At 41.1% G+C, this 14143-nt stretch overlaps 1 protein-coding gene across 6 annotated transcripts in view; it reads right to left on the bottom strand.

Moving 5' to 3' along the window:
* PTPRU (protein tyrosine phosphatase receptor type U) overlaps positions 1-14143 on the bottom strand; it is a 580511-nt gene that overhangs the window by 68178 nt on the left and 498190 nt on the right. For 5 of the 6 annotated variants that reach the window (XR_009759096.1, XM_061596132.1, XM_061596131.1 and 2 more), the window contains 3 exons: positions 10455-10590; positions 9466-9615; positions 4485-4661 (listed from right to left, as the gene is read on the bottom strand). Coding sequence is in view for 5 of the 6 variants with exons in the window: in XM_061596132.1 (XP_061452116.1) it covers positions 4485-4661; positions 9466-9615; positions 10455-10590 (463 nt within the window). In the remaining variant the exon portion in view is untranslated. The remainder of the gene's footprint in view (positions 1-4484; positions 4662-9465; positions 9616-10454; positions 10591-14143) is intronic. The other variant, XM_061596133.1, reaches the window with a different exon arrangement.

Raw genomic sequence — 14143 nt, 5'->3', positions numbered from 1 at the left:
CTTCTCTTGCCCATCAGTAGAGGGGGTTTGGGGCTTGTTTTGTGGCTCTTTTTTTATAGCACAGGTGTAAATACAAAGTGAGCTGAATAACTGAAACTGAAAAAAAATCTAGTTACACTGCACAGAAGTACCTAGGAAGATGTGAGTGAGATCACGCAAAGCTGCCTAAAATCCGCTCTGTCTGTTTGCCAAAGGCAGTATTGTCAATTCTAACAGGGAGCGGCTCTCCAGTGTCACATAGCGTAGAGAATGGTCACTTTGCCTGCTCCCTGATTCCTCTTAAATGGAGAAGATGGCAGAGAATGAACTTGAGATCTTTTGTATGCAAAACATGTGAATGACCAGGGAGCTATGGTCCCTCTCTGAACAATGCTCCAACAGCAGAAGCAACTACAGTGCCTTGGCTGTTAAACTGGGAACTGCAGAACTGATCAACATCTTACCGGTGTTTAAAGGTCTGTGCTAGCTTCCAGTGCAATTTTGAATGCAATTCAAAGTGCTACTCTTAGGCTGCTTTCAGACATGGGGCTTACTGCTTTTGTTTAATGGATAAAGATGGTAGGGCTTCTGTCTCAGTTTCTAAAATTCCTTTCACACTGCAGTACCTGCTGCGTTAAAGGACCGTGGCTTTTTTGGCCAATATACAGGCATTTCACATAACTATCTTTCACATTGCTGCAACAACGAATGTCTTGTTTGGGTCCCTCACACATTATATACATGCACACTGTATTCCCCCATAATTCACTGCTTGAGTTAGTGTCTGGACACGGGGCTGGGAAGGAGGAAGGAGAAGCTGCTACCTGCCCCTACACCAGAATACCAGCACAGGTTTTGTCAGGCAAAAATAATCAGCACGAGCCTCAAAGGCGGGAATGCATTGCATGTCAGGATGCCTGTCACATTAGTGGCTGCAGCTAGCACAAAACTCCCATGATCTTCTGGGTTCCTCAGCTTGCAAACAGATTATTTCTGGAATCGTTTATCACAGAAATGAGCACTAAATTTCCATTAGATTTCTGGAACTAGCTTTTATATCATGTGAAAGGTCAGATGAAAGGTGCCAATTACCAGGTAAGGAATCATCGGAATAATGGAATACAGTGCAGTGTGAAAGCAGTCTTGATCTATACAGCCTTGAACTAGGCTGGGACGGTAATACCAAAGGACCACCTGCTCCCATATGAACCTGCCTGAGCATCACGATTTTTAGCTAGGGCCATGCTCCAAGAGGCTATATCTTCAGAAGGAAGGTGGGAGGCCCATTTGTGAAACTTCTAAGGCAACAAACAAAAAGCATTATGTTCTCCAAAGCATTTAGTCCTTTGGCCTCACTAACTTGGGATGATGGGAGTTGGAGTTCAACAACATCTGGATGGTCATAGGTTCCTCATTCTTGTTTTAGAGGCATTTAACTTATTTTGATTTTTCTATTTTACTGTTCAGTTTGCAGACCTTTGCTTTGTTAAATGGTATTGACATAGTTTTGATTGTATTGTTGTGATGCAGAGCTGCCTTGCAGACCAAACTGGTTAAAAGGTAAGACAGCCCAGATAGCCCAGATGCATACCCCAAAATAAATAAAGGATGAATGAAATACCTCCAGAGCATGCAATTTACATGTGATGGGGGATCAGGATAGTACAAACTGCACCTCTGGGATCACACTGTATCACTGTATTGGGCACAAGTTTTATATGATTAGTGTCTAATGTGCATAGGCTTGAACTACGCAGGTTTTATCATTGGGCTATTGGAGCACAGACCCTGTTTAGACACAGAGATGCAAAATATCCTACTCCCCCATCACAAGCAGACTTCACACACTTTGAAAATGTGTTCAAATTAGGTGTTATTTGCCATTGAACCAGTAACACAGAATCACTGAGTTAGAAAGGACCTCAAATCAAGTCCAGGAGTAGCCAACATAGTGTTCTCCATATGTTGTTGGCTTATACCTGTAGATTACAAAAAATGGACATTAAGTCATTAAGCATTTTTGCTGCTAGAGATCTCTACCAACAGATTTCATTTCATCCCCTGATGAAAACCGAACACAGTAGAGGTCAAAACATGTTGGGCTTGTTTAAGAAACATGTCTGCTTACAGCATTTTGGGATTTTTCTCTCCTTTTTCTGGTTGGCATACAACTCCCATCATCCTAAACAACTGGCCATGCTGGCTGACAGTGATGGGAGTGTCAGAACACAGAAAGACAAAATTTTGTCTGCTGAATCAGACAAAAGGCCTATCTAGCCCAGAATGGCAGCCATAAAATACCTAGGTGAAGCCTGTAAGCAGCCATGAGTCTTATCTTCCATACATTTGTCTAATTCCCTTTTAAAGCCATCCAAGTCTTGTGGCAGCAAATTCCATAGTTTGACTATGTGCTGTAGGGTACCATGTTAGCTATCCCTGATCCCGTCTGTGCAGGAAATCCACTGCAGGTGCATCTCTGACAGGTGACTATCCAGGATCTACATAAAAACCTCCAACATGGAGCAGCCATACCTTCAATGGCAGTCTGAACTATTGTGAGACAGCTTGTGCTATCAAGAAGTTTCTTCCTTTTTATTTTAGTCAAATTCCTCTGAAAAACATTTGCACGTAGGAAGCAGCTAGAGTCAGACCACTGGTCCATCTAGCTCAGCAATGTCTACACTGACTGGCAGCGGCTCTCCAGGGTTTCAGACTGTGGACATTCGCAATTCTACCTGGAGATATCAGGGATTGAACCTGAGGCCTTCTGCATGCACAGCAATTGCTCTGTTACTGAGCTATGTCCCTTCCCCCTCAGCCTTCCCAGGTGCTTGTGCATCTTTAAAACCCTAGGATCCTTGGATTTCCCATCACTGCAAGAAGCTGGAGAGGCTGCCTACTGTTACTTGTGTTGCATTTTCAAAGTGAAGTCCTTTTACTTTTAAAAAAAAATCAGTGTGGAAAGTGAAAAAAGGTAAAAGGAAGGATTTCCATAAAAACAAAATTAACAAGCACATTGATTCTGTCTGCTTGATAACTGGCCACCCCAGTTTCCCTGGTTCATCTGCTTCATTATTTCTCCAACATACATACTTATTAGGGAAGCAAGCTCCATTGAACAGGATTGACTTCTGACTAGACATTTGTTCAAGCTATTTATATAACATTTAACCAAACTTTTCAAGCAGCTACCTCTGAGCATGTATCTGATTGCACACCAGGCCTGGTTATCATCATAACCTATCTTACTGAATGGTCCTAGAGCACTTGATGTACCATTCAGGGATCTATTTAAGCTACATTGAGAGTGAAAGTAGATAGAACATTGGCCAACTTAAACTGCTTATTAAAGAGGAGAGGAGAGATTCATTAGGGGATGTTTGATTCCAAATCAATGTACAGGTTGCAAAGGAGCTCATATCATTCCTGGGAAATGCAGGTGCATGCTGAAGAGGTTTTAATGATCAACAGCAGAAGGTTGTATATTAAATGCTAAATTATAATCATCACAGGTCATGATGGGTGGCATTGTTGGGGGACTATCAAGCTATGCTTGAAAAGAGGAGGAGGCAGCAGAGATTTGTCTGAGAAAGGCCCCCAGGCCCTGAAAAGGTTTAGATTTTTTTCCATCCCCTGAAATTTGTAAGGGATGGTTTGCACTCCTCCTCCCCTACAGCTGCCATGTTTGGGGGGAAATGTTCAGTTCATCTTTCTTGCAAAAATATAAATCAATTTATAACACCTTCAGTTTCTCCTGCAGCTGTGCATTTTGGTTTGGTTTTTATACAAAAACTTAGCCGTTCATTCTTTCTTTAAGCCCTTTAAAGCTGGATCCTTGGCTGCAATTGCAGCATGCTGGAAAGTCTTGAATGGTGCCACATTAAAATATTGGTACCATAAAATATGGAATATTACCTTTATGGAAAAATTGACACATAAACACAGGGTTCTGTGTGGGATTTCGATGACTGGTCAAGTTTATTTCTGTATTGTATCGATTTATTGTTTATATTAATCAAAACACAATCAAAACCCTTCATCTGACTCCGCTAGAAACTGGAACACTTTAAGACAGCTCTTTTCTCTCTTTTTCTTACCTTTCTTGCATCACACAGCCATATCCTTAATTGATTGTAGCACCATTGATTTTTTTTCCCTCTTTACATGTCTTATGATGCCGTCAGCCCCTAGATTACTTGTTGGGGAATAGCTTTGTTTTTGTTATAGCCTGTTTTTAAATTTTCCTTTGTTCACCAATTGTAAGATAAGCTTTATTTTATATGCTTTTCATGGTTGGTCATTGAGTGTATTTAGTTGTGTTTCTTTCCTTTTTTTGAAAATCAGTAACATTTATACACACAACCCTCCCCCCCTCCCCGATCCTGATTCCACATTCTCATTCCGCAGCTTCAGAGCCTGTATTTGACCATCTCAGGTGCAGGACAGAGACAGGCTTGGGCTCCTCTGTCTCCACCCTGCTTCTAACACCCACGCAATGCACTTACATCAGTTAAGGCCGCGTTGATATAGTTGTTGCTATCTCCGTCCATGGAGATCAAAAAGGGGAGGCACCGGTCTGGAGGCAGCACATCCATACTGCGATTCTTTTCCCGGTTGCGCGGCAGAAGGGCAATGCTGCACTCCTCCACGTCCAGGTGGGGTGTTACAGAATTCAGAGTCTGCTGGACACAAAGAAACCAGGTTAGGCAGCATTTCATCATCTCAGAGACAAGAGGGTTTGAGAGTTATGCTAACAGGCACCCTTTTGTATCAGGGCTGAGGAACCTTTCTCAGCCCAAGGGCTGTGTTCCCTTCCATCCAACCTTCTGGGGGGCACATGCCAGTGGCGGGCAGGGCCAGAGGCAAAAGTGGGTAGGGCAATACATTTTTTCCCCTTTGCACAGTCAGCTCACACACCCAGCTCTGCCCTTGTTCCAGGCAAGCAAAAAGCATTAACAGAGTTCAAGGAAACAATTCAGCAAGGCAAAAGCACTTGAGGGTGTAAAGAAGTGCAGGTAATGAGCGTGGTTGGGATGTGTGTGGCCTTAGGAGAGCCTCAAGGGCCAGACAGAGAGACTTGGAGGGCTGCATTTGGCCCCCAGGCCTGAGGTTTCCAACCACTTTTTAATATAGTTTTGTGATTCAAGTTTACTAAAGGAGGCGCTATAGCTCAGTGGCAGAGCACATGTTTTGAAGGCAGGAGGTCCCAGATTTTGGTTTTTCCTTTGACTTGAAGTTTGATGTATTGCAGACAAATCCAGCCAGAAATACCCGTTTGAACATGGGAACCTGCCTTAGAGTGACTCAGTCCATTGGCCCACCTAGCTCAGTATTGTCTACACCAGGGATGGGGAACCTGTGGCCCTCTAGATGTTGCTGGACTATGGGAGTTGGGGTCCTACAACACCTGCAAGTCCATAGGTTCCCCATCCCTGGTCTATGCTGACAGGCAGTGGCTCTCCAGGTCAGAAAAAGTGTATTTCCTAGCTGGAGAAGCCAAGGATTGAACCTGGGATCTTCTGCATGAAAAAAACTCCTTCTCTAGCACTGAGCTGGGGTTAGCAATAGGAGCGACATTTGAACTGGGGGGAATTCAGAGCACAGGCTCACTTCAGATCCAAGTCAGACCCAAGTCAGACCCTTTCAAATTCAGGTTCAGTTTGGCAATGGGATTTACTCCCATTGTCACTTCTAGCCAGCCCTCTCTGCTAGTCCCCCTCCACCTGGCAGTCCTCCTCCATTGACAGTGTTCCTCTCCTCCATTTTTTTACTTGGGAAAGTGGCAGATGGACTGGCAGCAAAGGAGGGGCCATGCCTAATCAATCCCTTCCCAAGCTCCTTGTGAGCCCTCAAAAGGACTCAAGGTCCTGCAAGTGCTCCCAAAGAAAGTCCTCCCCCCCCCCAAATGAGTGGAAATCAAGGCAAGCTTTGACCTTTGACCATCACTGTCTGGCTCCCCTTGGAATTCAGTCCCAACACCCTCACAAGTGCGATTGGTGGGGACGTGAGATAGGGCCTTCTTGGTGGCTGCTCCTAGGTTCTGGAACTCCCTTCCTAGGGAGGCACAAATGGCCCCCTCCTTGCCATCCTTCCGTCGGCAAGTAAAGACTTTTTTATTCCATCAGGCTTTTGGGATAGAAGGTGTTTAGGATTGGGCTTCTTGGAGCAGATGGGCGTATGAGGTCCTCAGCCGCTAGACTTTTTGTGGTTCCACCTATCAGGGCGGCCAGATTAAGTGGTACTAGATCTAAAGCCTTCTCCATTGTAGCTCCCACGCTATGGAACACCTTACCAGTTGATACTCGCTTAGCCCCTTCACTTTTGGGTTTTCGGAGGCAGTTGAAGACATGGCTTTTTGTACAGTCAGATGAATGAACATGCCACAGTTAGGTGGCTAAGGGGGTGGTCTGATTTTTGGGGTCTTATGTGAACAGTATTTTTATTATGTACCTGTTGATTTATATTTTGATGTTGTTTTTGTATTTTTATTCCTTTGTATGTCGCCTAGAGTGACAGGTTGTCCTGCCAGATAGGCGTCGAATAAATTTAATAATAATAATAATAATAGAAGGCTTGTTTTATTGTTTTATGTTATTATTTGTATTATTTTAAATTGTTTTTAGATTTTTAAGTGCCTTTCACGGTTTTAAGGTTGTGCATAGTTTAATTGTATTTTAATTGTATGTTTTTCTATGTTTTTAACTACATGTAGTTCTATTTGTAAGCCGCCCTGAGTTCCAGTTTGGAAGAAGGGCGGGGTAAAAATAAAGTTTCAATTCAATTCCATTTAAATTCAGAGTGTTCATTAACTGGAGGACAAGCATTGGAAAACATGCTTTATTGGGACTGTGACACCCTATTGGCTACTGCCAAGTTAAATCAGTGCAAATTCCAGATTTTGAAGGGTGCCTGGGCCCACCTCCTCAGTGTTGCTATTGCCCATTCATTCACTTGCCTCTTCCATTGGATTCCATCTACACCACCTGCCAGAGGAAGAGGACAACACATACAGAGAGTTGTATTCCACTAAATCCTATGCAGAGTAGAGCCACTGAAATCAATAAACCTAAGTGAGTCACGTTTATTCTTTCCAGTGCGTCTATTCTGAGTAGGACTAGCACTGAATACCAGCCAGAGGCTACTGCTTCTTCATAGGAAGCTGTCTTATACCAAGTTGGACCATTGGTCCATCTGGCTCAGTACTGTCTACACTGATTGACAGCGGCTCTCCAAGGTATCAGAGAGGAGACATTCCCTACCTACCTGGAGATGCCAGGGACTGAATTGGAGCAAGCAGATACACTTGCCATTGAACTGTGGCCTTTCTTGCTCCTCTCATTGTCCATTTGCTTGTAGAGGGCAGGTGTAGTGGGAGCAATAGCTTGGAGGAAGAGAAGTACCATCAGGAGCCATCATGGATTGACAGTGACCCCTTACTGGGGTGTGGGCCTTGGCAAGTGCCCAGGGATACTGACCCCTGACATCAGGGCTGCAAACAGCCCTTTTTTATGGATGGACTCCACTTTAGGGAAACTTTTGAACATTTGCTAGTTGCATACCTGTGTGTTCTTACCTGGAATTAAGGCAAGGCATCCTTCAATATCAGGTAAGATGCGGACTTCCGGGATGGGTGACTTCGCCTGTGCCTGCCTTTGAGACGAGCTCTCATCTCAGAAGAAGCTTTTTCAGTTTTAAAATCAGTCAGAACGTTTTTTTTTGACTGGTAAAGACTTTCTCCCGGGCAGGAAGAAACGTAGAGATTAACCACAAAAGCCTGTGTTTGTTGGGAGGACTGGATTTCATTAGTTTATGAGAGAAGGTTCAACCAGCAGTGCCAGATGGACTTTCAAACAAGCTCTAACTGATTAAGCGACACGTTTATCCTTTTTTTAAAGAAAAACGGATTTTAACAGGCAAGCATCCTCCTTTCTATTTTTATCATCTGGTTTAAATTGTTGCAGCAAAAACGGGATTTGTCAATGAATCAGCTATAAAGAACCCCTGGGTGAGTTATAACTCTTCTCTTTCATTCACGAAATTAAGGAGGAAAGAAATTGAAAAAGCTTATCTTTGTTTTTATTGCAAAAAGCTAGCCTGGAATTGTGCATTTTAAAGATACAAACGGATGAGGGATTTCTATTCCGAGGAGAAAAATAAATAAATCTGATTTATGAACTTTGGAGTATTATATGTCTGGGACTATTTTTTTTGGTCTATTTCATTTTGACGAATCTGCTTGTTCAAGATGCCACTAACTGTTTTGATGCTGTGAACTAAATTTGTTTTGCATTTCTGAACATATAAGAGATAAGGCAGGCTGTGCTGTCTACACTGTGATGTCATCAGGCTTGGAATGTTAACCCAATTGTTGCTGGAATAAGAAGTGGGTTTTTTTTCTTCGTGGTTTTAAGAATGGCAATCAAGAAAGTGGCTGAGACCCTGGAAGTAATTATGTTTCAGAAAATAATGGATGAGATTGAGATAACGAAACAAACCCTGAGACAGGGTAGACAGGAGATGAAAATTGAATTTGGCAAAATGAAGCAGGAGCTTAAAGAAATAGGGGATCTTGTGAGAGAGGAGGTTGATGAGATCAGAGATACAACTGGACAAGCATTAGAAGATGAAAAAAGAAAAATTAAAGGGAAGATGCAAGCCCTGGAGATTGGAACAAATGTGGAACTGGAAAAAGACTTGGAGTTTATGGATATTAGAGATAAAGTTTACTGTTTGGAATTCAACGTTGTCTCTGAAGAAATTAATGAAGATATTAGAGATAAAGTTATCAATGTCTTGGATAAATTTCTGGACTGGAATGATGTGATGGAGCTTGACATAGAAAAAATCTATGGAATTAATTATAGACATGTGACAATGGAAAAACTCTCCAGAGATGTGCCAGTGCATTTCGTAAAAAAGAAGAACAGAGATATGACTTTACAACAATATTTCAGCAACACATTCAGAATTGATGGCAAGGAAATATTTGTGATAAAGGAAATTCCCATCAGACTCTCATTATATGACTATGGCTATGACAGCAAGATTATTATGGGACACTGATAATGGAAGAATGGCTACTGAAATTACTGGACTTAACAGATTTGATGAGAAGGATTAATTGACATGTTTATTTGGAGAAAAATTGATAGATATATTTCTCAAGGAATTGAAACCTCTCTTTGACTTTTTGTGGAAAGAATAAAGTAATGTTTATGAGATTTGATGATTAATTAAGATAACTACTGGAGGAAAGTGATTTTGTAATATAATTTAAGAGACAGGTTTGTTATATATTGTAGACCTATAACTGATCTGCGACAAATCGGAAGTCAACATTTTATTTTATTGTTTAATTATTTTTGTTTTGTTTTGTTTTGGAAAATTTGAATAAAAATTAATGATAAAAAAAATATCATGTAAGGTGCATGCCTGGGACTACAGTCTCCTTCATTCCAGGGAAGCCTTCAGTGTTCGTTGACTCACCTGGAACTCCTCTCGCAGCTGTGATGAGTTGCTCTGCGGATCTATCCTGACCATCTCTTTGTATGTAGGCCTGAACTCACTGACAGGGATGCTGGTCTCTCCACACAGGCAGGCTTCCAAGATGGCATCATGGATGAAGATATATTGCTCCTTTGGCAGGAAGAAACGACAGTGAAAGTGTTATGTATTTATGCATTTAATATATTCATATACCACTTCACTATGGTATCTTTTGAGGAAGCTTACAGCATAATTAAACCTAAGAATTATTGCTTGACTGAACCTCAACAATCTGGGCTGAGTCACTTTTGCTTCTGTTTTTGCTCATGGATTGTCATTTCGTCTGAACTGGCACACAGTGGGTAATATTAGCTATGGTTTGCTTGAAACAAGGCAACTTGAAGCCTAGGCTTTCCATGCACACTAAACCCAGGGGCAACCAATGCGGTGCCTTCCCATCAGCCACAACCAGCATGACCAATGGTCAGGGATGATGGGAGTTGTAGTCCAACAACTTCTGGAGGATGTCACATTGGCTGCCCCTGTGCTAAACTAAAATTTAGTGTGATGTCTGAGCATGGCAGTTATGTGGAACAGATATAGCAGTGAATTATCGGGACTGAGGGTTCTGAAGGCTTAATGACAGTTCTTTGAAGAGTGAGAGCAGTTTGGGTTCCACAGGAGGAGACAATGGAAATTAAAGGATAAAAAACAACAATCCAATTTTACTGGGACCTTGGCAGAATGGGAAGTTGGTGCAAGGCAGATGAACTTCTGGAAGAGAAGGGGATGTCATCATGATATTGATCCACTGGGGTGCTGCTTTGCCAAAATTCTGCATGCTAACCATGCCATTAAAACAGCCCACAGACCATCACTGCTCTAAGTGTGCAAAAAACAAAACAAACAAAGAGTACCACAAAGAGTATGAAAAGCAAAGAAGGGACTGAGGACCAACTGGGACCATTTCCCTCTGCTCCAAATCGCACCTCAGTCTGGATCATGTTGATTCTCCGCGAGCACAGTGTCTTCACGCAGTTGTAAATGTCCACAACACCCTCACATTCCGCCATATCCAGCATCACGTCCAGAACGATGTAGCAGCCTGTCCTCCCTGTGCCAGCACTGCAGAGGGTTGGAGATGTGGGGGGAGAGAATGGTAGATGCTGAAATGCCCAGACCTAACACAGCCTTCCCCAACCTGGTACTTTCTACGTATGTTTTTGGACTGTTGCTCCCATCAGCCCGAGTCAGAGTGGCCAATGGTCAAGGATAATGGGAACAGAAGCCCAAAATATCTGGAGGGCACCAGAGTGTGGTTTGAGGGTGTGATAAAATAGTAAGCTTTGGTTTAGAGTGTTGATGTGTTTGGTTGACGTGAGTGTGTTGATCATGTAAGGGTGCCCTTGAGTGGAATTGGATGGGATGCATTTTCAGCTGTAGTTAAATTAAGTAGAGGTTTTTTTTATCATTAATTTTATTCAAATTTTCCAACAAAACAAAACAAAAAAAACAAATTAAACAATAAAATAAAATGTTGACTTCCGATTTGTCGCAGATCAGTTATAGGTCTATGATATATAACAAACCTGTCTCTTAATATATTACAAAATCACTTTCTTCCAGTAGTTATCTTAATTAATCATCAAATCTCATTAACATCACTTTATTCTTTCCGCAAAAAGTCAAAGAGAGGTTTCCACTCCTTGAGAAATATATCCCTTGATTTTTCTTCAAATAAACATGTCAATTAATCCATCTCATCAAGTCTACTAGGACCAATAATTTCAATAGCCATTTTTCCATTATCAGTGTTAATTCCATCTTCCAACTTCCATCCTTGCACCCATAATAATCTTGCTGTCATAGTCATATAGTAAGAGTCTGATGGGAATTTCCTTCATCACAAATATTTCCTTGCCATCAATTCTGAATGTGTTGCTGAAATATTGTTGTAATGTCATATCTCTGTTCCTCTTTTTTACGAAATGCACTAGCACATCTCTTGAGAGTTTTTCCATTGTCACATATCTGGAATTAATTCTATAAATTTTCTCTATTTCAAGTTCCATCAAATCATTCCAGTCCAGAAATTCCATCGAAACATTGATAGCTTTATCTCTGATATCTTCATCAATTTCTCCAGGGACAACGCCGAATTCCAAACAGTAATCTTTATCTCCAGGATCCACAAACTCCAAATATTTTTCCAGTTCCACACTTGATAAATCTGTTCCAATCTCCAGGACTTGCATCCTCCCTTCAATTTTTGCCATAAAGTCCAAATCTTTTTCCAATTCCACATTTGATATATCTGATCCAATCTCCAGAATTTGCTCCTTCCCTTTAATTTCTTTTTCATATTCTATTGCTAGTCCATCTGCTTCTTTTCTCATATAATCCTTTATTTCTTTCAACTCCTGTTTCACTTTACCAAATTCAGTTGCCATCTCTTGTCTACTCTGTCCCAGTTCTTGTTTCGTTATCTTAATCTCATCCATTATCTTCTGAAACATATCCAGAGGGGGAAACCCTTCCAGGGGTACATCCAGGGTCTCTGCCACTTCTTTGATTGTCATTCTTAAAGCCGAAAAAAAAAACCCTTCAAATTTCCAATATAGCCACAATTCCGAAGCAAAGAGTAATTTGCTTCTTTTTCCAGCAATAAGGGAGTTAATATTCCAGGCCTGTTGACATCTGGCCAGCACAGTTCTTATCTCCCGCACGTCCAAGAATGCAAAACAAATTTGGTTCACAGCGCTGAACAATTAGTAACATACACGAACAGCAGATTCATCTAAAGAAAGTAGTCCAAGAAAAAGTAGTCCCATATATCAATCAAATAATCATCTAAATCAGATTTTCTCTTCAGATAAGTTGCCCCTCATCCGTTTTAATCTTTATAGTTTCCAAATTCAGGCCTGCTTTTTGCCATAAAAAGTAAGATAAGCTTTTTAAATTTTCTTTCCTCCTCCTTAATTCCTTGTATAAAAGAGAGAAGTGTAACTCACCCAGGTATCTTAATTGCTGATTCTTAAACAAATCCCTTTTACTGGAGTAATTTAAGTCAAATGATAAGATTAGACAGAAGAAAGCTCGCCCGTTGTGGATCGTTTAAAAGAAATTAAGTAGAGTTTTGTATAGAGAGCTGGGAATTTAATTTGTCTGATTCCTTATGCTCCGCCTTGATTGCTGATGTCTTCTGATGGAGCGCTGTTAGTGGTCCCCACGTGCCCCTGAGGTTCAGCTGGCTTTTACTAGGGGGCCAAGCCTTTCATATGGATGGCCCTGCCCTGTGAAATTCATTGCCAATAAAGGTTCAGCAAAAGCATTCCTACTTGTTTTTAGATGTCCTCTTAAGCTGTAATATTCAGACAGGCCTTTTAAATCTGAGATTCTTTGCCAGCCAGCTCTTACTGATGTGTTTGATGTTTTATTGCAATACAGTGTTTTTAGGCTGTATACTTCTTTGAAGGGATGGAAGGGTAGGCCAGTTTTGGTTCTCTCTGTTTCTCATTTTTGCAGTTTTTCACAGTTCTGCAGCAATGTGCAAATTTTATAAAAATAATACTCATGAAAATCATCAGCATTTTAGTGCGAATATCTCCTAATAAACACAGTTTTGTATGCAGTTTGGACTAATGTATACATTTTTGCAAACAATGTCCCCCAATTGAATGCATTTTCTATGTTATTTTTCGCTAATATATCATTTTAAGCACACTTTCCCCTAACATGTATTTATGTAAACATTATTTGGTTGGAGAACTTCATCACAAAATTCAGATATGTACAGATTACGAATGACGACTGTGTTTTGGCTCTCAAATTGTTTCAGAAAGTGCAGATTTGATCAATTTGCTTTAAAAGGCAAACTGAATCAAATTTCTCCCTCCATACTTACTGCCATGTGATATTTTATATGAAAATATGGTTTATAAATATTTTAAATAGATAAAAGATCATTATTGAAAGAGTGAGTATATAGTGCTGAGATCGAGTGTGGTGTGGTGGTTAGAGTGTCACCTGGGACTGAGAGAATTGAGTTCAAATCCTCAACCTATTTTAATTCATGGGTCAAGCACTGGCTTAATGGCACAGAAGGAGGCAAGCCTGTTATTGCTTTTTGTCTCATTCATTTGCCAACCATAATCCTGTGTGGTCTGTGGCTTCTGAAATGCAGGGCAAAGGCATGTTCACATGAAGTTATATATCAGCTAAACCATATTTAGTCAGTGTAGTGCAATGGTTAGACTGTGACCTGGGAGGCCAGGGTTCAAATCCCCACTCAGCCATGAAGCTCACTGGGTGATCTTGGGCCAATAACTGTCTCTCTGCCTAACCTACCTCACAGGGTTGTTGTGAGGATTAAATCGGAAGGGGGAGAACCATGTACACTTTCCGTGGAGGAAAGTGGGATATAAATGTTAATAATATAATACTACTAATATTTTAATAGTATTGTTAGTATTAGCAGTGCTATTAAAACCAGGTGATATGCACAAGCTTCCCCCGTCCCCCTCTCTAGCATCTCCATAGGAAGATTGGGAGCAATTTGATTAGCTTTTTAACCAACCACAGTTTGCGACTGTTTTTGAACTGGGAGCTATAATTAACGTTAACTATGGTTTATTCAAATGTGACAGGTTCATTAAGAACTAACAGCAGTTAGTTGATT

This window comes from Rhineura floridana, chromosome 15, assembly GCF_030035675.1.
Source record: "Rhineura floridana isolate rRhiFlo1 chromosome 15, rRhiFlo1.hap2, whole genome shotgun sequence".
In the NCBI taxonomy this organism is placed as follows: domain Eukaryota; kingdom Metazoa; phylum Chordata; class Lepidosauria; order Squamata; family Rhineuridae; genus Rhineura; species Rhineura floridana.
The sequence above is the reverse complement of the archived record's forward strand: the minus strand, read 5'-3'. Positions and strand labels throughout refer to the sequence as shown.